This window comes from Myotis davidii, unplaced genomic scaffold, assembly GCF_000327345.1.
Source record: "Myotis davidii unplaced genomic scaffold, ASM32734v1 scaffold1232, whole genome shotgun sequence".
Classification (NCBI taxonomy): Eukaryota; Metazoa; Chordata; class Mammalia; order Chiroptera; family Vespertilionidae; genus Myotis; species Myotis davidii.
This window is the reverse complement of record NW_006283996.1, coordinates 16,000-37,681: the sequence shown is the minus strand read 5'-3', so window position 1 is coordinate 37,681 and position 21,682 is coordinate 16,000. Positions and strand designations below refer to the sequence as shown.

The following is a 21,682-nucleotide window of genomic DNA, read 5'->3' as shown; positions in this document are numbered from 1 at the left end:
TCCAGGGTTCTGGGATTTCTCTGGTTTGCTCTGAAGTCTGTGAACACTTTGTCCACAATTCCTACTTCCCACCCCAAGACTACACAGTGGAGAATCTCATCCGGATGGGCGTGGCTGGCTTGGTCCTGGTGGTGCTCGGGGTGCTGCTATTTCAGGCTCGAAACGACACCAGAAGGACCCACGATGCAGCCAGGATGTGAACACAGAGGCAACAATGCACCGTTCAGAGTGACGGAGACTTGGAGTGCATCTGATGACCCCAGGAGCTGCTGAAAGAGAATTGGGCCATAATTGGGGAAACTGTCTGCTGAGAACGTCCAGGGGAGGAGACGTGGTAGGCGTGGTTTGGGTGCAGGAGAACGCGGGCCATGTCCCTGTAGAGGACGCCCCCTCCATCCACCTGGGTTGCTCTCCCTCCCTCTCTGTCCTCACTCACTCAACTCCACTGCCCTTCTGTTCTCAACCTGTGATGTGTAGGTCCATTCCACATGGCTGGTTTGGATTCTCATCTATACACCCGTTCATGCTGGGCCACATCCATCGCAACAAAATGTGGTATCTTCATAATCTGGGATTGTTTTTTATTTTATTTTTACTTTTTTGGCTGTGTTTTTATTGATTTTAGAGAGAGAGGAAGGGAGAGGGACAGAAAGATAGAAATATTGAGGAGAGAAAAATATCAGCTGCCTCTTTCATGCCCATTTTGGTGATGGAGCCTGCAACCCAGGTGTGTGCCCTGACCGGGATATTAGCTGGTGACCTCCTGGTTCATAGGTCGATGTTCAACCACTGAGCCACACTGGCTGGGCTGTGGCATTATTTTTAAACCAAGAAGAACTAAGTAGGAAAAAAAAGTCCTTATACCTGCTCCACATGGTCCAACCCATTACACATCTCCACCCTCCTACCACCTCCATGCGGCTTCTTTGTATCCTTACTTCTGACTTCTGTTCACCTAGACTTCAGGTGTTTCTGAATGATGATTGTTCTATAGTTTGTGATTTTCCTATGGTCATGGGAGGATTTGAGTACTTCCTTTTCTTTCTTTACTATCTTGAGCAGATGCCTTAATGTTAGATAATAAATAATTTTGAACTGTTGGCATCATTTTATTTAAGTAGTACATATAGTTCATTTTAAAGAGCTTTTTAAAAAATTTGCCAAACCAGTTTTAAAATGATTCATATTTATTTGTTTTATATATTTACTTCAACCAGTTTAGAGGTTAAACAAGCATTTCCAGTTTGAATAGGTACACCATTGTTAATATTGGTATTTATATCTATAATTGTGAACTATTTTTTATTCATTCTCTCCTTTAGACAAGAAAAGGGCACTACACGTTATCTGAACTCTGTACCAAATTTCAAAAGCTGTGTGTGTTCATGTTTCTCACACACACACACACACACACACACACACACACATACTCCTAATATTATTTAACCTTTCTTAATTAATAATGTATATGTGAATGTATGTGCCAATATATTTTTTAAAGTTTATTAGTCTTGCCATTGCTTTTCTCACTTTTACAACTCACTGTCTCTACTTGTCTGTTGTGCTGTTGGTTTAATTACTATCTTCATGTGCTTTTAGTGAGTGTGTAAATTAGAGACCTTGTATGTTTGCAAATGTCTTATTTCCATTAAGACTCTTGAAAACATGTTTTATTTCAAAGAGAGGATATAATTCAAATACAAGGAGGGAGAAAGTCTCTAATGGCTGAGGACCTACTGCCAAGGCATTCTCCTCCCTCCTGAAGTCAGAACCTGACCTGGTGAATGTAACACATGAGATGTGAGTTCATAGGGTCAGATGTGCCTCTCTCTTCTCATACTCATGGATTTCTCCCCTCTGACACGTTCACCTTAGCCTTGTAATAAAAATGTGGGTGAGTATAGGATTCTTCATTCACAATCAAGTATTTGAATGGACGTTTCACATAACTTTTGGCATTATGTTTCTGTTTGAATGTGAGCTCCCATCACTTTGCCCCACTAGCTATGAATATCAAGACACACATTTCATTTGCATATTCATGCACCCTGGCACTGTATTCTCTCTGCTTCTCTGTAACATACCCAGTCATTGGCCTCTAGAAATGAAGGAGACATCATCCTCACTGCACTGCTCTCCTCCTGCATCTCACAGCTTCAGTGGCCCTTCTCTTTCTATTCCCCATGTATCTGAATTTTCTAGTTCCAGTCCTTCTGTGTTGCACCCTGAAAAATTTCCTCAATGTTGTTCTCCAACTTCAGAATTGTATCTTCAGCTGTATCTCCTCCTTGATGGAAAGAATGTTTGAGTGTGCTAAATCAAATTACTTTTTGTTCTTAGGTCTTAGGCATTTGCATGATCTATTACTAAAATTTCATGTAATTCTCTACTATGATACCTATTGTTGCCCAAGAAATCAATTCTGTCCTTTCATTGTCAGATTTTTAAACATTCTTCAATTAAAATGAGTTTCATGTATTCCTAGTCTTCTGTTTCTTTGAGTGGTTTCCATGATAACCCCCATTAATCACTCTGTAGATAGTCTTTCATGGCACTGTGAGTCATTTTTATGATTTCACAGCAATCTCAAGCCTTTTGGATTCCCATGCTCACAGGTAGTTTTGATACAAACAAAATAGCTTCACTGTTCAAGAAGAAGATTATATGGTTGACGAAGGACAGGAGAATTCTTCCTGCTTCTGATTCTCAGGTGTGCTGGGTGCAATAGTCAGTGCTAAGTCTTCCTACTCCTGCTGTTTTCAGTCAGACAAGTCTCCGGTCTTCTTCTCTCTCACATTCATTCCCTATTGGCCCATTCAATCACATCTTCTTCAAAAAGGGTAAGTTAACAAAATTGCTTGGACCAGCTTCTCTGTTGGTAGTGGCAGTAGTAGCAGAAGTGGGTGGAACCCAAAACACATCAGCATCTTTTTCCTTGGGGTGGTCCCTGCCTGGGAAAGGCTGAACTGAATCATTTAGTTTAAAGGGACAGGAAGAATCCTATTTGTTGATGGGTCTTTCCCAGGTGGTGGTGAGCAGGGTGTGGCTGGAGTTCTGATCTCTGGTGACAGGGCTGGGGGTACATGTTCACTGTTGGCTGACACTTTCTCAAGCACATTTTGTGTAATGATGACATGGATGTGGCTGAACTAAAAAGGTCCTCATTGTTGGTCTTTGACAATGTGCTGAAGTCAGCAAATCCATCTTCAAATGATTCCGTTCCAAAATCAGAAGCAACGGGGTCTGAGGGCAAGTTCATAGCTGCAACAACGAATCGACCAATAGCAGTAGGATCGATGTGCTTCATTGTTTCTATCAAAAGGTCTGCCCCGCCTTGTGGCATCTACTCTCCCTAAGTTAGCATCTGACTGTGGTGTGCCCAGCAGGGCCCACTCCAAAGGTGAGCCTCACATTCACACCTGGTAAGACGCCCATGCCCGGCTAGAATAAATTGAATCCATTTCACTCACACACAGGCAGTGTAGCTCAGTGCTGACCATGGGCTGGGTCTGTGGGTAGAGAGACCACAGTGCCCATATCCAAACCATGTGGAGGGGGAAACCCTGCTCCAACTTTCACCTTGAGTCCAGATCCTCTCCCTGTGTGTGGCAAACCTGGGACTCTTGTCCACACAGAGTTGGGAAACTCCACATTAATGACTTCTGGCTGTACCCAAGCAACAGTAGGCACTCAACGTTGGCCCCTGTTATCTGTTCTGCTTCCCTCTCCATCTGGGGAACTTCCACTTCCCTTTTGGGCATTGAGGATGGTCACATGTTTCAGAAACAGTGTGCATAGCCTTTCTCAGTATCAGGAGCAGATGGGGATTTGTACGTGGGTATAGCATCCAATTCTTGCGGAATTCTGAACAACACTGCTCAGGGCCCACCTCACAGGCTTAGTCAGGTGTGGAAATAAACCGGGATGGCTCCCTCCAGGTCCCCATGGCACCAACCCCACAACCACTCTAAGGAGTTGTGTTCTTGACACCCTGCTGCATGAGAGGAAACTGAGACTCAAGAGATTGTACGTTGAGGGTGAAGGTCACACACCTAATGGACAATGGAGGCCTATTTACATACGAATCAGCCCAGCCGGCATGGCTCAGTAGTTGTGCGTCATTCTATGAACCAGGAGGTCGAGGTTCGCTTTTTGGTCAGGGCACATGCCCCGGTTTCGGGCTCATTCCTCCATGTGGTGTGTACAGGAGGCAGTTGGTCCATGATTCTCTCTCATCATGGATATTTCTATATCTGTCTCTCCGTCCTCTCTGTAATCAATAAAAAAATACATTGAAAATAAAAATAAATGAATGAAAGTCAGTTTTGTTCCCCAAATACACACTTATAGAGCAATAACACACTTTTAGTCACTGACTGTGAGGACAGGGGCCCAGGACAGGAGAAGAGATCTTCCTAAGGAACAAGGGCACTGAGGGGAGGAGGGACTCAGAGGCAAGTTCCCGTCCTGATGGGATGGATGCTGTTGCAAGAAAGGGGAGTGACCAGGCGCTGGGATAGGAAGAGAAACAAACTCTGGGGCCAGAGGAGGAGACCCATTTCCTTCCCTTATTTCCCTGCATTTCCCTCTGTGCTCATTGTCACAGGGACATCGCCCTGAGCTGCACAGTTGGAGGGTGAGCGTGTCCCTGCTGATCTGAGCTCTGCAGGCCACAGGAACCCACCTCTTCCTGAAGCATCTCCAGGGCCCGGGTGGCACTGTCCATGGTGAGGACCCCAGGGAGGTGCTGATGGATGGGCTGAGGAAGAAGGAGGCCTGTGGGGGAGGCTCTGGCAGGGTCACCTACCTGCAAAGGCATCTCATGATGGGTCTTTTTCCTGATCCATCATGGAAATGAGAGCTAAACATCTGGGAGACACTGTGCCCGTTCCTGTGGGGCTGCTGAGGTGACAGCCCTGAGACAGGGAGGGCCAGCTTCCCAGTGGCCACACCTGTGTGGGTCCAATTTGACGACACCTTGGTCTCCTCCATCTGTACAGCCAGGTACCGAGGAAGGAGACACCATGATCCTCACCCTCAGGGCCATACTCTACCTTGGTGATGTGAGGATTTATTTTCCAAGACGGCCACTAGAATAAATGAAAATCTGAAGCATTGTCGAACCAGTCAAAATGTCATCGGAAAAGTGAAATCATCGCACACAAGTAACTACAGGCCCACCCAGTACGCAGCCAGGTCTTCTGAACAATCCCGGGACATTGGACACTGGTGTCATAGACACTGTGACAGAGCTAATGCATTTAGATACGCGAGACGTACGTCTGAGAGGGATGTTTCTCGTCAAAATCCACACATCAAGCTTTTAAAACTGGAATAAGAGCCTGTCGTGATGGCTCAGAGGTTGAGCATAGACATATTAACCAGGGGGTCATGATTCAACTCCCAATCTGAGCACATGCCTTGGATGGGGGCTCCATCCCAAGTGTGAGGCGTGCAGGAGGCAGCCGATCAGTGATTGTCTCTCATCATTGATGTTTCTGTCTCCCTCTCCCTCTCATTTCCTCTCTAAAATAATTAAAGTGTGTGTTTGTTTGTTTTTCAAACTTGTTGGGGGAAAAAGGAAGAAGAAAAGTATGTGAGTGACGCTCCCGCCACTGGCCGTGGGGCCTGCTGGGAGCAGGACTCCTATGAGCACTAATATGTGTGGAAGCTGTGTTTCAGACCAGCTCTGCCGGTTGCAGGCAGGGTCTCAGGAGGCAGAGGAAGCTCACAGCTTCCCTTAAAGCTGAAGGTGTGTGTGCAGGAGATGAAACTGAACTCTGTCTGGGCAAGAGATGTGCTCCATGTACAAAGCAAAGAGCAGCACAGAGACTCCTGGTGGCAAAGCGCACAAATCCACAGTCACCTGGGGAGAGCGAACTCCTGCTCATGGAGACAGTGGACGGTTCATGCCAAATTCCAGAGAAACTGTCTTGCTAAGACTGGGCATTGAATCTGTGTATTGCTGTAACACTCCAGGAGATAAACTCATTGAAGAGTAAGTAAATTACACTGGGTGATCTCTTGTAAAAAAATGGAAGAAAACACCTGATCAAGACATTGTTGCTCAATTTACAAAGAAAGCAGGTGGGACACAAGTATTAAAATAAAGGCGGTTTTTCTCAACAAATCAAAGCTCTAGACCAAACGACAGCTTCTTAATGTCTAGGACAAGCCATGGTCCCAGGGGGACAGCACTGCCCCAGGAACAAGAGGCCCTGAGAGGAAAAGACCCTGAGGTGTGTTCCCAGGAAGGAGGGGCTGGAGGCTGTGGCTAAGAAAAAGGGAAGTTCATGAAGAAACATGTGATAGAAAGAAAACCCAGATTCTGGGGCCACAGAAGGGACCTGTTTCCTTCCCTTATTTCCCTGCATTTCCCTCTGTGCTCATTGTCACAGGGACATCGCCCTGAGCTGCACAGTGAGAGGGTGAGCGTGTCCCTGCTGATCTGAGCTCTGCAGGCCACAGGGACCCACGTCTTCCTGAAGCAGCTCCAAGGCCCGGGTGGCACTGTCCATGGTGAGGACCCCAGGGAGGTGCTGATGGGCGGGCTGAGGAGGGAGACCCCGTGGGGGAGGCTCTGACAGGGAAGGACATGCCCTGGGTCACCTCAGCAGCAAGGGGCAACTCAGGGGGCTCAGGGTCTATTTCCTCCTTCACCATGAAAATGAGAGCCAGGCTGCTAGAGAGACTTTGCCTTCGTCTGCAGGCTGCTGACATGACAACCCTGTGACAGGCAGGAGGAGCCTCCAAGTGACCATCACCTGTTCATCTGTCCATCTATCCTTCTGGTACTGTGGCCTCCTCCATCTGCTCAGCTGAGGCCACAGGGAGGAGACGCTATGACCCCCACCCTCAGGGCCCTGCTCTGCCTCGGTGAGATGGGAGGAGGGAGGGAGCCCTGGTCTGTCAGGGCCCCAGGACTCAGAAGGCTCATGAGGAGGAGGGTGCTGCTCAGGTTTCAGGGCAAATCCCTCACAGGGACTCTCTTCCAGGGCTGAGTGTGGGCCTCAAGACCCCAGGGCAGGCAGGTGAGTCTCCCCAGGTGTCCCAGGTCCCACTCTTCCCTGGGGACAAGGGCCACCCCCAGGCATTTGGGGAAGGATCTGTCTGACAGATGGGGGGGCATCTGGGACTGAGAGCTGGGACCACAGGTGGAAATGTCCTGTGACCAAGCCTCGGATTCCTTCCAGGTCCCCTCTTCAAGCCCACCCTCAGGGCTGAGCCAGGCCCTCTGATCCCCTTGGGGAGCCCCGTGACCATCACCTGTCAGGGGACCCCAGGGGCTGAGGAGTACCATCTGGATAAAGAGGGAAGCCCAGCACCATGGAAAACACAGGAGCCACAGGAGCCTGCGGACAAGGCCAAGTTCTCCATCACACACATGACAGAGCATGATGCAGGGAGATATTGCTGTTACTATCGCAGCCCTGCTGGCAGGTCAGAGCGCAGTGACCCCCTGGAGCTGGTGGTGACAGGTGAGAGGACACTAAGGGGTCCCAGCCTCAGGCTCTGCCCTCAGGAAGGGGGTCTGCTCTCAGGGTGTCTCCCTCTCACAGCCCAACCCTGGGGGACATGAGGGAGGTGTGAGCCCATTTAACACGCTGCCTCCTCCTCTCCTAGGAGCCTACAGCAAACCCAGCCTCTCAGCCCTGCCCAGCCCTGTCGTGACCTCAGGAGGGAACGTGACCCTCCAGTGTGGCTCTGAGCAGGGATTTGACAGGTTCATTCTGACTAAGGAAGGAGATCACAGGCTCTCCTGGACCCTGGACTCGCAGCCACAGCCCAGTGGGTGGTCCCAGGACCTGTTCCCTGTGGGCCCCGTGAACACCAGCCACAGGGGGACCTTCAGATGCTATGGCTGTTACAGGAACAGGTCCCAGGTGTGGTCACACCCCAGTGAGTCCCTGGAGCTCCTGGTCTCAGGTGAGGGCCCCTGATCCTGTCTGCTGAGCTGTCAGCTCAGGGTCCTGTCCCCAGGATTGTGGGCTGAAAGGAAGTGAGGGGCTGTAGGGATGGTCACCCAGAGGAAATCTCCACCTCAGACACCCCGTCCCTTCCCCAACCCTCCCCTTCATCTGCTCCATAAGGAGCCAGGTGGGCGGTGGGAGGGACTTAGTGAGGACTCTGTGAGGGGGGACTCCAGGGTCAGCCCCAGACTCACCCCCTCTTGCTCTCCTTCCCAGGTCCCCTGGAATCCAGCCCCTCTCTCAAACGGGATCCCCTTTGCTCCGAGGGAGTCAACTCCCCTGGGCAGCTCTGAGTCTGAGGACCTAATGCCGCCCATGCACTAAGGCAGAGGTCCTCAAACTTTTTAAACAGGGGGCCACTTCACTGTCCCTCAGACATTCCACACATGCGCACTGCGGGCCCGGGATGAGTCGGCTGCTGAGCAGGACAGGCAGCTGCGGCAAAAACACCCGGCAGGCCGGATAAATGTTTTCGGCGGGCTGCATGTGGCCCGTGGGCTGTAGTTTGAGGACCCCTGCACTAAGGGCAGGCTGTGTCCTAAGGCTGCTAGGAGCTGGGACAGATTTCAGGGAACCAAAGGCCCCAGAGGCTCTGAGGATCCATCTCCCCCACCCAGGGAGTCAGGCCCACAGTGGGGAAGTGGGGGTCTCTGTGGGGAGGTGGTGGGTGCCTCCATGGGGACAGGGGCTGAGCCATGTGATGGTTCTGGATCCTCCGAAGTCTCTCACTTGGACCTGCCCTTCCCCTGCCAGGCCTTCCGTGTCTCCAAGTGTTAAAAAGGTGAATCAAGGCCCACATCTTACATTTCCTGTCAGTTCTGGCCCTGACCTCCTGGGAGAGGGGCCTCTCAGGGAAGCCCCCAGGACATGATGTTATGGGGCCTGTCCCCTCAGTCTCAGTGATGGTGACACTGTACAGGGAGGGACAGGCAGGGCAAGGGTCCGGGCACCCAGTCCTACCCCTCAGCTCAGGCTCAGCTCAGAGGAGGGAACAGGGTGGATCAGCCCTCGTGCACCTCCTGGCTCTGCTGCTTCTGCTGTGGGGCTGGGCGGTCCCTTCTCTCCTCTGAGTGTCGGGTTCCTGTCTGCTCATCCCTGGTCCCATCCTGCTCACAGGCTGCTGGGAGATGAGGTGACATAAGGGCCTCACAGAGCTCAGAAAGGCAGAGCCCCAGCCCAGCCAGACCTTCCCAAGGGGGTGTCAGGGCCTCCAGGGTGGGGATGGATTAGGGAGAAACTCAGAGTCCACCCCTCACTCTGCCCCTCCAGTCCCTGCTGTGCTGGGGGCGGAAAATGAGGAAGGATCCTCGGCTCCAGATGAGACCTGGACAGGCCTCTGCAGTGGAGGAGCCCAGAGCATGAAGCTGGTGTCCCCCTGGGGGGCAGCGTGAGGACAGCACAGGAAACCCACAGTCCTGGGTTCCAGACCCAGCCCTACTCCTTCCAGGCAGGGTGACCTGGGGTAGGTGATTAACCTCTCTGAGCCTCATGAAGTGGATGTTGGGGTCAGCATCCCTGGGGCATGACTGCTGTGAGGTGAGAGGAGATGAGTTACAGACCCCAGTAGGTGTCTCCCACACAGTAGGTGCTCATTAAATGGCATCTCTGGCTCATTCATGACGTCATGAGGGGAGAAGGACTCACCAGACATTTCAGGTCTGATTCCTTTCCAGGAGACGTCCCCAAACCCTCCATCTGGGCTGACCCAGGCCCCATCGTCACCAACGGGAGCTCTGTGACCATCTGGTGTCAGGGGTCTCTGCAGGCTAGTGTCTACCTTCTGTATAAAGAGAGGGGCTCTGAGCCCTTGGATACCAGGATCCCACAGGACTCCAGCAACAAGGCCGGTTTCCTCATTGGAGCCACAACCCCATCCTACGCAGGGCTGTACCAGTGTGCATATTACAGCACTGGGGACATACTGTCTCAGAGGAGTGACCCCCTGCTCCTGGTGGTGACAGGTAAGGGAGACCCCGGGTCCCCTTCCCACTGTGGACTGCAGGTCACAGGCAGAGGGAATAAAGTGTGGCCTCAGGGGCCCTCACCCCTCACAGAACACACCTGGGTCGTGAGGGTGATGGTCCTTTTAACACAGACCCTTTCTCCTCCCTCAGGAGTGTACACTGCACCCTCCCTCTCAGCCCAGCCAAGCCCTGTGGTGGCCTCAGGAAGGAACGTGTCCCTCTCCTGTAGCTCACAGTTCACATCGGGCCCTTTCCATCTGCTGAAGGAGGGAGGGGCTGACCCACCCCAACACATGGAAGCAGAACTGAGGATGCATGCTGGCAGGTCAAAGGCCCAAGCCATCTTCCCTCTGGGCCCTGTGAGCACCTCCCATGGGGGGTCCTACAGATGCTATGGTTCTTCCAGCTCCTACCCCAACGTGTGGTCACAGCCCAGTGCCCCTCTGCACATCGAGGTCACAGGTGAGGAGCAGACCCAGGTTCAACCCCATCTATTTCCTGGGCCCAAATACCTGATCTAAGCTGTGTGCCAAGTGGAACAATAGACCCATGGGGTGAGTACACTGGCCACTTGGGGACAGACCCACAGGCAGAAGGCTCAGGGAGGACATGTGAGACTTCCCACTGCAGCCCAGAGGGCAATGTGGGGTGTCCCCTGGTGCCACTGTCCGCTCCTCCCAGGTGTGCACAGGGAGCCCGCCCTCTCGGCCCAGCCAGGCTCGCTGGTGCTGCCTGGACACAACCTGACCCTCCAGTGCCACGCGGAGGCCGGCTTTGACACATTCGCTCTGACCAAGGACGAGGGGCTCACACACCCCCAGCGCCTCCATGGGCAGCACAGCCCCCACTTCCCCCTGGGCCACGTGAACTGCACCCACGGGGGCCGGTACCGATGCTACAGTGGACACCACCTCTCCTCTACGTGGTCAGCCCCCAGCGCCCCCCTGGACATCCTGGTGGCCGGTGAGGAGCCAGCCCTGCCCCTGTCCTGAGGGTCTGCTCAGGGGTCTTGGCTCAGGGTCACCTGGGGGTGATGGGGTCCAGGAGAGGGGCCTGGAGCAGAGGCTGAGTTGGGCAGAGGCCTAGGGGAGGGAAGGAGTAATGGGGTGAGGTCATGGAGATAAAAGACATCCACCCATGAGGACTGAGAGGAGCTGGGAGCAGATCACAGAGTCTCTGGAGGACAAGGTACCTCAGCTCAGGGTCAAGGGCGTGAGGGGAGGGGTGGCTCTCTACACATCACAACCTTCCTCTCCCCAGGAATGTACACAAAACCCTCCCTCTCAGCGCAGCCGGGACCCTCAGTGCCCAGGGGAGCGACCGTGACCCTGCAGTGTGGGTCTGAGATCTGGTTTGACACCTTCCACCTGCACAGGGAGGGGTCACTGGACCCTCCCCAGCACCTTCATCAGCAGAACACGTCTGAACCATCTCAGGCCAACTTCACCCTCAGTCCTGTGACCTCAGGCCACCAGGGGACCTACAGGTGCTATGGCTCAAACAGCACCTCTCCCTACCTGCTGTCACAGCCCAGCGACCCCCTGCAGCTGGTGGTCTCAGGTGAGGAGCCCCACTCCTGTGTCCTCAGGTCATATCAGGCCCCTGTCCCCAGGGGACCTTAGGCTGCAATGCACTGATGGAGTACCTGGTGGAGGTCACCCAGAGGGGACTCTCACCTCCCAGAGGGATGGAAAGAGCCAGAGCTGCTCCCATCCCTGCCTCAGGGGAGGAGCAGCCCCCACACCTCACCTCCCATCGTGATTGAGGAGCCTCTGAGGATTGGTCCCCCAACGGGAAGTCAGGCCCTCAGAGGACTAAGTGAGGGTCTGGGGGGAGGTGGTGGGTGGGAGGAGCTCAGTGTTGGTCTTGGCTCAGCCACTTCCTGGGTAATGGCCTGAGGAAAGTTCCTCCTTCTCACTGGGACCAAGTTCTCCAAAGGCTGCCAGGACACTGTGTGTGCAAGTGTGTGTGTGCAAGTGTGTGTGTGTGTGTGCATTGTGTGTGTATGTGTGTTTGTGCATGTGTTTACACATGTGCCTCCATGCATGTGTGTGCGCGTGTGTGCACCTGTGCGTTTGTGCACGTGTGAGTGTGCATGTGTGTGTGTGTGTGTGTGTTGGGGACTCAGGTAGTGTCTGAGTCTCCTCCACGGCCTTCCAAAGAGCAGCCGTAGAGTCAGGAGAAGCAGCCTCAGCCCTGGTTCAAATCCCAGCTCTGCTCCTTCCCGCTTGTGGGACCCTGGACATGTCTGTTCCTCCGAGTTCTGGTCCATGGGCTGTGGGTCAGGCCCCCACCTGCCTCAAAGGGAAAGCCCTCAGCACGCAGCCCGGCCCTGGTTAGAGCTTAGAAAGGACACAGCCCTCCCTCCTACCCTTCCTATTGGCGCCCCACATGCACAGACCCCACTGTGGGGGTGGCGGGGTGTCAGGCTGCAGAGTGGGACAGGGATCTGCGCTGGGATGGAGAAGGATGAGTACCTGCAGGTACAGGAACAACATGAATAATAATAATAATCCTATATAATAAAGAGCTGATATGCTAATTAGACCGAATAGCACAACATCCTTTCGCATGACCTTCCGGACAAAGCCGAGGCTGTAAGGCCTGGCCAGGGCTGTGAGGGGCTGCAAGTGAAAGGGCTAAACATTTGCTCTAAGCCCTCATTCTGTGGCTAAACATTTGCTCTAAGGCCCTCATCCCGTGTGATCGGAATGAGAGGGCTAAACATATTTGCTCTGAGCCTGTGTAACTGCCCTTAGCTCAACCCATTCCGGGGAAAGCCTTGACCCCCTTCCAGGAAAAAGCCACAAACTGCCCCCGGTTGCCCTGCTGAAAAAGAACCCCTTGCTAAGCCTGACCTATCAGGAAGCAGAGTGGTCACAATAAACTAATTTAACAGTTTCCTGCCACCTACCCTCTATTTGCACAGATGGCTGCCGATCAAGCAAGTCGCAACATGACCCTCACCCAAGTAACACAGTAACAGATTCCAAGTGACCTATAAATATGCCATGTTGGAGGATTCGGGGCTCTCCGCCTCTATACCGCTGCGTTGGTTGGGTGGAGGGTCCCAGCTCGAATAAAGGCTCTTCTGCTTTTGCATCGGACTCGGCTCTGGCTCCCTGGTGTGGTCTTTGGGATCTTGGGATCTGGGCATAACACAAGGGATGGCTAGAGATTTGAGGGCCAAACCACCTTTGCACAAATTTCATGCATTGGGCCTCTGGTAATAATAATAATAATAACAACAACAACAACAATAGTAATAATGCCCTGACCAGTTTTGCTCCGTCAGAGTGTCAGCCCCCGGACTAAAGGGTTGCAGGTTCCGTCCAATGTCAAGGGCACATACCTTAGTTGCAGATTCTATCCCTTATTTTGGTCAGGGTACATTTGGGAGGCAACCAGTCAATTTGTCTCTCTCACATCAATTTCTCTCTCTCTCTCTAACTCTCTCTCACTCTCTCTCTTTCTCCCCCTCCTCCATGACTTCCCCCCTCTCTCTAGAGATCAATACAAAAAATATCCTTGAGTGAGGATTAAAATAATAATAACAGTAACAACAACACACAAGGGATCCCCCTGTCCCAGGTTCCAGTCCCAGCCCTGCCCTGCCCAGGCTGGGTGACCTGGGGCTTCTGATTAACCTCTCTGAGCCTCAGTGAAATGGGTAGTGGGGTCAGCAATCCCTGTCGCATGACTGCTGTGAAGTTAGAAGAGATGAATGACAGACCCCAGCATGTGCCTCATACACAGTAGGTGCTCATTTATTATGTCATTGGCTCAGTCATGACATCACTTGTGTTCAAGATCTCGAATGGAAACTGATAATCCTGATCGGGGTCTCAGTGGCCCTCATCCTGCTGCTCTCCCTCCTCCTCTTCCTCTTCCCCCGATTCCGGCGTCAGAGCAAAGGCAGTACATCAGGTGAGTAGGGGTGACCTGGGTCACAGGAGGGGAGCTCAGAGCACCTGCCACAGAAAAACCAAACAGCTGGAGAAGGTCAGCTGAGTGGATTTCTCCAGAACCTCTAATCAGGAAATGTGGAGCCCTAGCTGGTTTGGCTCAGCAAAGGCCCCAGGCTTTCCCTGACCTTGGTCCCCCTGCCCCTAACTCTTCTGTCTTCTCCCCCAGCTGCAGCCCAGCTGCTGATGCCCAGCAGGAGCCCCTCTGTGAGAGGAAGAGACAGCTGGCCTGGGGAAGGGGGCACAGGGATTTCAGGAGGCGATAGGGAGGGTTAGGCAGGAAGATTGGGGGTCAGGGTGAGAAGGACTGAGACCCACACTGTGTGACCTGGCTTTGCACCTCACCCTGGGTTAGTGGCCCATCTGGGAGCAGGCAGGGTCTGCAGCCCTGAGATCTCAGGGACCTGCCAGGAGACACACCCCTGTGCTGCACCAGCAGATGCTGATGTGACAGACCCGCAGACGGGAGAATATGGAGCTGGGCCTTCGGGTGAGACCCGTGCTACTGTCCAGTCCACCAAGGACCTTCTGTTGCCCAGTTTAATCCAATGGACCCTTCCCTATCTCCACGTCACCTGCTTCTCAGCAGCATCCACACTGACCTCCCCTCTGGGCCCCAGGTCGTCCTGATGTGACTCACTCCTCCTGGTTTCCTTGTGACCTCATGGCCCCTCCTTCGTGGCCCCCTGTGCTGGCCCCTCGTCCTCTGTCTGACCTTGATAAGCCCCAGGTCTCAGGAGGAGGCAGGAATGAGTGACTCACCCACAGGTCCCCAGGATCCCCTTCATTCATTCCCCCAACAGATGTGACAGGGCTGTTTATTGGCTCCATTTAGGGGCCACGGTGCAGCCCTGAGCCACACTGTCTCCAAACGCCTCCAGCTCACCAGTGGGTGAGGGACACAATGTGCAAACAAGCAGACAGTGTCCCAGAGAGCATAGTGCTGTGAAGGAATATGAAGCAAGAGGAAGAGATAGAGTGTCCCTGGCCGCACTGCGGGTCCAAAGGTCCTGAAACGGGACATGCTTCTGCAGGAGGATGGGCCATGAGGCTAGAGCCAAGTGAGCAAAAGAGAGTGCATTAGGATAATATTCAGAACCATAGAAGCATCCAGACGCCCCAAGGCTCAGGAAGGCCCTGCAGATTCCACCAGGAGAGGGACCTGATCTATTTAAAGTGTAAATCATCTCACAGGCAACATGGGAAACATGACCGGAGGCGCTGTCTCCAGCAGAACAGGCAGGATGAAGACCCCCAGGGAGTGACGTACGCCCAGGTGAAACACTCAAGACCAAGACCCAGGCAGGGAATGGCCACCTCTCCTTCCTCCCTGTCAGAGGAATTGCTGGACACAAAGGGCTGACAAGCGGAAGAGGACAGACAGATGGACAGTCTGGTGAGTCCCATTCTCTGCAGAACTCCAGGTTTCCCCAACCCCAACCAAGTGTCATCCCTCTCTCTCTCTCCCCCTTTTCCAGGCTGCACCTGACTACCCCAGGATGTGACATACGCCCAGCTGAACCTCTTGATGGCAGACAAGTGCCCCCTCATACTCCCCATCAGAGGAGCCCCGAGAAGAGCCCAGCTTGTATGCTACTCTAGCCATCCACTAGCCCAGGAAGGACCCAGACCCCACACTTCAGGGAGGGGGCCTGCAGGGACCCCAGAAGGCATGGGTACTTGCCCATGGACACTCAGCTAGTGACCCTAGCCTGTCTGGAGACCAGACCTGCTCCCCCGGCAGCCCCTGGCACCCTCTGGGAGTCCCTTGGTTCTATAAGCAATATACCTACATTTTGGAATCAAAGCAAGACTTCTCAATAATCAATGTGTGAACATAGAACAAATCAGAAGTGAGAGAATGCTTTAAATGAATGACAATGTAAATATCATACATCAAACCTATGAAGTGGAATATAGAAACAACGTAAATGTCCTTGAACTGATAATGGGATAAAGATCTGGGAACATATACAAAGAGAATATTACTCAGCCATAAAAAATGAAATACTGCCATTTGCCACAACATGGATGGATCTGGAGAGCATCATGCTAAGTGAAGAAAGTCAGAAAGAAAAGGACAAGAACCATATGATTTCACTCATGTGGGTGAAATATGAAACTAAACTGTCATGTCTGTTAAATACATTGAATCTGTAATTAAAAACTTTCCTTCAGCCCTGGCTGGTTTGCCTCAGTGAATAGAGCATTGGCCTGCGGACAGAAGGGTCCTGGGTTTGATTCCAATCAAGGGCACGTGCCTGGGTTGCAGGAACGATCTCTAGTGGGAAGCCTGCACCGGGCAGCTGATCAGTGATTCTCTCTCATCATTGAGGTTTTTTCTGGGATTTTAGATTGTGTGTGTGTCTATGTGTGTGTCCATGTCTCTCTCTCTCTCTCTCTCTCTCTCTCTCTCACCCTTCCTCTCTGAAATCAATATATATATTTTTTAAAAAAACACTTTCCTGCAAAGTCTCCTTAGTGTTCCTAAAGTTTCTCTCCTAAATACTTATAAACACTTATTCATGTATGAAATACACACACATATACACATGCATGTATGAAATACATACACATATATACATGGACATACATATGGGCACACACAGACATATACACAAACATACACGGACATATACATGGGCACAAATGGACATACACACCAACACACACACACATACACACATGGACATATACATGGACACACACATAGACACACACACAATCTAAAATAGTATGAAGATCTGTTATTCTAATTTGAAAAGAATGTATCTAATGTCACTGGATACATCATTAATATCTAAAAACCAATTGCGTTTCAGACTTCCAGTTTTAGACCAAGGGGACGCAGACCTATGTCTTCCGCACCCGCCATACAGCACAGCAAAACCCCTGGTCATACATCAAACAGAAGCAGACGCCTGGTTTATGGCCGGAGCTGTGAAATGCGGCCTCCTGACCACAGCCAGCCTGGAGACCAGAGTGCAGCCTGCCGCTCCTGGGAACCTCTGGGAGTCACCTGGTTCTATAAGCAATATGCCTACATTTTGAAATAAAAAAAGACTTCTCAATAATCAATGTGTGAATTTAGAACAAAACAAAAGTGAGAGAAGGCTTTAAGTGAATGATGGGCAGTAGCTGCCATGGGTGGCCCTATAGCAGCTGTCATCTCTCCTCCTCCCCACCACTAGCCTCAAGGACCAACCTGCAGGACCCCAGTAGCCACGGAAACGCTACAAGGCTGTGGCTGACCAGGTGTGTGCCACGCTGCTATGGTCCTCTTCCTTCAGTCCTTTCATGGGGCCTCCTGACAACTCCAATGTTAACTGCAAATGCAGATTTCAAGGTGGAGGCAGAGTATGTGGAAGCTACTACACTCACCTCCTCCCAGGACCAAACTGGAATCACAACTAAATGAAGGAGCAATCACCCTGATTAACCGCCTGGAGACTAGCTGAGGAGGAGTCACAGAGCCAAGGATTTACAGAAGCCACTTGGAGACTGGCAGGAAGGGCAGGCAGGGGAAAAGGGCCGCCCTGCTCTCCAGGCAGTGGATGACCTTCGCCTGCACCAGAGTCCCTCCCAAGAGGCCCAGAACCAACCCACCAGTGGGCAGCTTCAGACGACATCAGAGCAGGACCCAACTAGCCTCACAAGCAGCATATCTAAAGGGAGACCTCCCAGACAACAGACCCTGCTGAGGCCAATGCCTCTTTGTGTGGTCAGCATCTGCCCAGCAGCTGACATGCTGTAGTGGGGGCTGAGCCTCACATTCAGCCAGCCTGAAGGTTGATCCCAAGCACAAACACAATAGCCATCAAGACTCAATTACACAGTGTCCGCAGTCCGTGCGAAGAGCCCTTTGTCCTGGCAAACAGGGTTCGGCTGGAAAGGGGGCTGCCCCTTGCCCTTCACGCAATGCACATTATGGGCAACCTGGTGCTAAACCATTTGTAGACAAACTGCTTTTGGGTCGGGTTTCCTAGAAGAGCAGCTACCTAGCTTTGATCTATTGAAAGTCAGCCCTCTGACACAAGGGTTTGGTTCGCTCCAGGCCTCTTGCCTCTCTCCTTCCCCAGGGGACTACCTCGCGGAGGATGGTCGAGGGGGAAAAGGGGCGGGGGGACCGCGTGCGTGTAGCCCATGGCAGCATTGGTGTCCATTCCTTCTTTTCGAGCTTGGCACGGGAACCTGCCAGGGTCTTCGGCCCGGGCTGGGACGGGGAAGTGGGGGTGATGGTGGCGGACAAGGCCCCTTTCCCAGGGGTGCCGAAGGCAGGCTCCCTCCTCCGCATTTTTTCCTCCCCCTCCGAGGAACCCTGTCGACCAGCACTCCCAAAACTGCCCGCTCAGGTACTGACTGTCTGCACAGTGACTCTGGTCAACTAGATGGCCGGCCCGGACTTAGTCTCGGGCAGCAGTGAGGACTGTAGGAGACTGGGTGGACCAGATGGCCGGCGTGGACTTTGTCTCAGACAGTGGTTGGGACTGTGAGAGACAGGGTCGACCGGATGGCCGGCCCAGATTTAGTCTCCGGCAGTGATGGGGACCATGAGAGATGGGGTCGACCAGATGGCCGACCCAAAATTAGTCTCAGACACTGGTGAAGACTGCTAGAGACGAGGTCAATCAGATGGCCTGGCTCAGACTTTGTCTCTGGCAGTGGCTCAGAAAGATCGGGTTGACCAGTTGTCTATAGAGATGAGAGATTGAAGACAAGGGACTGGTGATTGAGAGGGAGGGAGGAAGGCAAGGGCGGGGCGGTGGCGGGGGCGGGGCTAGGGGCTGGGCCAGACCAGGAACGAAGAGCAAATACATGTTCACAGAATATATTTATTTATTAAAAAATAAAAAGACTCAATTATGAGAGGAGGGCCCACATAACCCATGAAAGGGATATCCCTAGGGCTCCCAGCTTAGGTGATCAACGAGACTACACGACAGGACTTGGTCCCACAGGACACCTACCACACTAGGTCACCCCACAAAGCGGGGAGTCATGGCAGATCTAGCTCATACACAAAAAATTAACACAAAGGGGCAGCCAAAATAGGAAGACAGAGAAACAGACCCCAAGTGAAAAAAAAAAAACAGTAGAAATCTCCAAAAAACACAGCTAAATCAAGCAGTTTGTTAGATATAGAGTTCAAAGTGATAGTTGTAAAGATGTTCAAAGAACTTAGGGAAAATTATAACAGCATGGAAAAAAACCATTTTTTGAACTCAGAAATGAAGAATACAATATATGACATCGTGAAACACTGGCTGTGGCTGGGTGGCTCATTCAATTAGAGCATTGTCACATACACCAAAATGCTGTGGTTCAATTCCTGGTCAGGGAACATGCCTAGGTTGTGGGTTTGATCTCTGGTGAGGGCAAAGACTGGAGGCAAACAATCAATGTTTCTCTCTCTCTCTCCCCTTCCCTTCCTCTCTCAAAAATCACTTTTAGCCTTGGCTGGTGTTTCTCAGTGGGTAGAGCATAGGCCCTGCACCACAGAGTCTCAGGTTCAATTCCAGGTCACGGGCACATACCTGGATTGCAGGTTTGATCCCTAGCTCCAGTCGGGGCATGGGAGGAAGGCAACCAGTTGATGTGTCTCTCTCGCACTGATGTTGCTCTCTTTCCCACTGCCACCTTCCTTCCACTCTTTCTGAAAAGCAATGGAAACAATATCCTCTGGTGATGATTAACAAAAATAAAATAAATAAAATAAGCTGTAAAATAACGTATCCTCAGTTGAGGATTTTGAAAAAGAATACACTGGAAGGAATAAGCAATAGGTTAAAATAAAGCAGAAGATCAAATGAGTGACTTGGAAGACAAGGTAGAAAAAAAACAACAATCAGAGCAGCAAAAAGAAGGGAAAAAATGAAAAGAATGAGGCTAGTTTAAGGGACCTTTGGGACAAAATGAAGTATAACAGCAGCATCATCATAGGAGTATCAGAAGGAGGAGAGAGAGAGCAAAAAATTGAGACTGATTTGAAGGAATAATGACTGAAAACTTCCCTAAACTAGTGAAGAAAAGACACACAAGTCCCAAACAAGAAAAACCCAAAAAGGCCCAAACCAAGACACATCAAAATTAAAAAGGAAAGGTTAAAGACAAAGAGAAACTTTTTAAAACAATTTTTGTTGATTTCAGAGAGGAAAAAAGAGGGAGACAGAGAAAGAGAGAGAGAGAGAGAGAGAGAGAGAGAGAGAGAGAGAGAGAGATCAATGATGAGAGAATCATTGATTAACTGCCTCCTGCTTGCCCCACATTGGGAATGGAGCCCACATCCAGGCATGTGCTCTCACCAGGAATGGAAGCATGACCTCATGGTTCATAGGTCAACTCAATCACTGAACCACATCAGCTGGGCTTTAAATATTTATAGCTGAGTACCTTGAATGTGTAAGTGTATGACTGTCCACAAATTTGTGAAATGGTCAGCTATCTAATTGTTCAAATCTGTTTCTTCTTCATTGACATCATTCTCCTTTGCTGAGATATCAATAACATAAATTGTCATACAGGTGCCCGAGTCTGTCTGTGTCCATGGTGAAGTCTGGATTGCCTCCATGCAGGCGCTTGCCCAGAGCTGAGAACGAATTCCCAGTGTAAGGGAGGAGCTCTGCTCAGGGGAGGAGGGGCCCAGAGGAGGCAGCAATGACTCAGAGGTTTGAAGGAGAGCCATGAAGAAAAAGATGGTGCTGACCTACAGAAACAGGAAGCCAGTGGTGGGAAGTGTGTGGGGAAAGAAAGTCCACAGTCCCAGTGAGGCCCTACTTTCCTCTGAGAAATGGGGATCAGTCTTTTCAGCATCTCCCAGGCTTCCCTCTCCCCTGGGGTGTCCTCCCTGGGATGGCCCCACTGGCTCCTCCAGGCACCAAGGACAATAGAGCAGCCTTTACTTCCTCACTGGAGCACTTCACATAGACCACAACTCACTCCATGTGCCCCATTGAGCCCTTCTGAGCAGTCATGCCACAGACTCAAGATGTCTCATCTGTCTCATGCAATCAGCCTCCTTCCTGGTCCTCCAACCCAGGCCACACTTTTTCTCCACGTCTCTCCTCTCCCCACCTCCTGAGGACCCTTCCTATAGCCCCGTCTGGTCTGAGCCTGCCTGCTGCACGCCCTCCACCAGTTTCCACCTTCAAAAGAGGTCCAAGGTGCACATCTGATATTCAAGGCTGTGAATGGTCAGGTTGAGCTAAACTCACCAGCCCCAGCAAACATGACTCTCCCTCAATGGCGTTAACAATCAATAGAGCCAGTCTGCATGGCATTTTCACATAGTGGTCACCTTTTTAAATCAGAAATCTTTTCCTACAATCTGTTGCTTCAAATTTATCCCTTTGACTTGGAGCTAAAATCCCAAATATTCGTGTGGCTCACTAGACCCTGTGTGACTAGCCTGAGCCTTTGCCTGACAGCTCTTACTTCTGACAACAGCTCAAGATCTTTCTGGTCAAAGACACACCGTCCCTCCCCACAGCCCACCACCTCTGGAATCCTCCCTGCTCATGCCTTGGGACAGTCCATGCCGGAGAAGGACCCCCTCAGCCAGAACCTGTGTTGCATGTCTTCTACCTGTCATTGAACCTCATTATCTCATTTCCTTTATTCTCCCAACATGTACACGAGACTGCAACTGAACTATTTGCAGCGGAAATATCTGTAACATCTGCTTCATTCATCTCAGCCCCATGAGTCCAGGGAAGGGATCTCTGAACTTCAGTTACAACGCAGTAATACTGTCTGATTGCCTGGCCAGTGACGGTCCAGGGTTACT

General features: G+C 51.5%; 3 protein-coding genes and 1 long non-coding RNA gene across 4 annotated transcripts in view; all 4 read left to right on the top strand.

Moving 5' to 3' along the window:
* The window catches only part of LOC102768099 (leukocyte immunoglobulin-like receptor subfamily A member 5), a 17,791-nt gene extending 17,591 nt beyond the window's left edge, over positions 1–200 (top strand). The window contains exon 9 of the mRNA XM_015568031.1: positions 37–200. Coding sequence (XP_015423517.1) covers positions 37–200 — 164 coding nt within the window. The remainder of the gene's footprint in view (positions 1–36) is intronic.
* A 4,355-nt stretch (positions 201–4,555) lies between these two features.
* Positions 4,556–6,738, top strand: LOC107184141. The gene is made up of 3 exons (XR_001514960.1): positions 4,556–4,727; positions 6,399–6,519; positions 6,710–6,738. It is a non-coding gene; the product is annotated as an uncharacterized LOC107184141 (long non-coding RNA).
* Positions 6,739–6,842: 104 nt separating this feature from the next.
* On the top strand, positions 6,843–7,940 carry LOC107184139 (leukocyte immunoglobulin-like receptor subfamily A member 5). Its single transcript, XM_015568027.1, has 3 exons — positions 6,843–6,876; positions 7,194–7,478; positions 7,624–7,940. Exons 1-3 carry the CDS (start codon positions 6,843–6,845, stop codon positions 7,938–7,940), a joined length of 636 nt encoding a protein of 211 aa, XP_015423513.1.
* A 1,614-nt stretch (positions 7,941–9,554) lies between these two features.
* LOC102767815 (leukocyte immunoglobulin-like receptor subfamily A member 3) lies at positions 9,555–15,947 on the top strand. The gene is given in 11 exon segments (XM_015568025.1): positions 9,555–9,931; positions 10,085–10,396; positions 10,616–10,897; positions 11,195–11,494; positions 13,745–13,861; positions 14,339–14,389; positions 14,520–14,629; positions 14,996–15,295; positions 15,378–15,387; positions 15,390–15,454; positions 15,456–15,947. Coding segments are annotated over 11 exon segments (1,941 nt in total). The 5' UTR covers positions 9,555–9,594; the 3' UTR covers positions 15,513–15,947.
* The last annotated feature ends 5,735 nt before the right edge of the window (positions 15,948–21,682 follow it).

What these genes read in the sequence shown, in the direction of transcription:
- LOC107184139 (XM_015568027.1), top strand. Translation starts at nt 6,843, where the DNA reads ATGACCCCCACCCTCAGGGCCCTGCTCTGCCTCG. An exon ending in CAGGGCCCTGCTCTGCCTCG is followed by an intron (nt 6,877 to 7,193) that starts GTGAGATGGGAG and finishes GATTCCTTCCAG; the next exon opens with GTCCCCTCTTCAAGCCCACC. An exon ending in CCTGGAGCTGGTGGTGACAG is followed by an intron (nt 7,479 to 7,623) that starts GTGAGAGGACAC and finishes CTCCTCTCCTAG; the next exon opens with GAGCCTACAGCAAACCCAGC.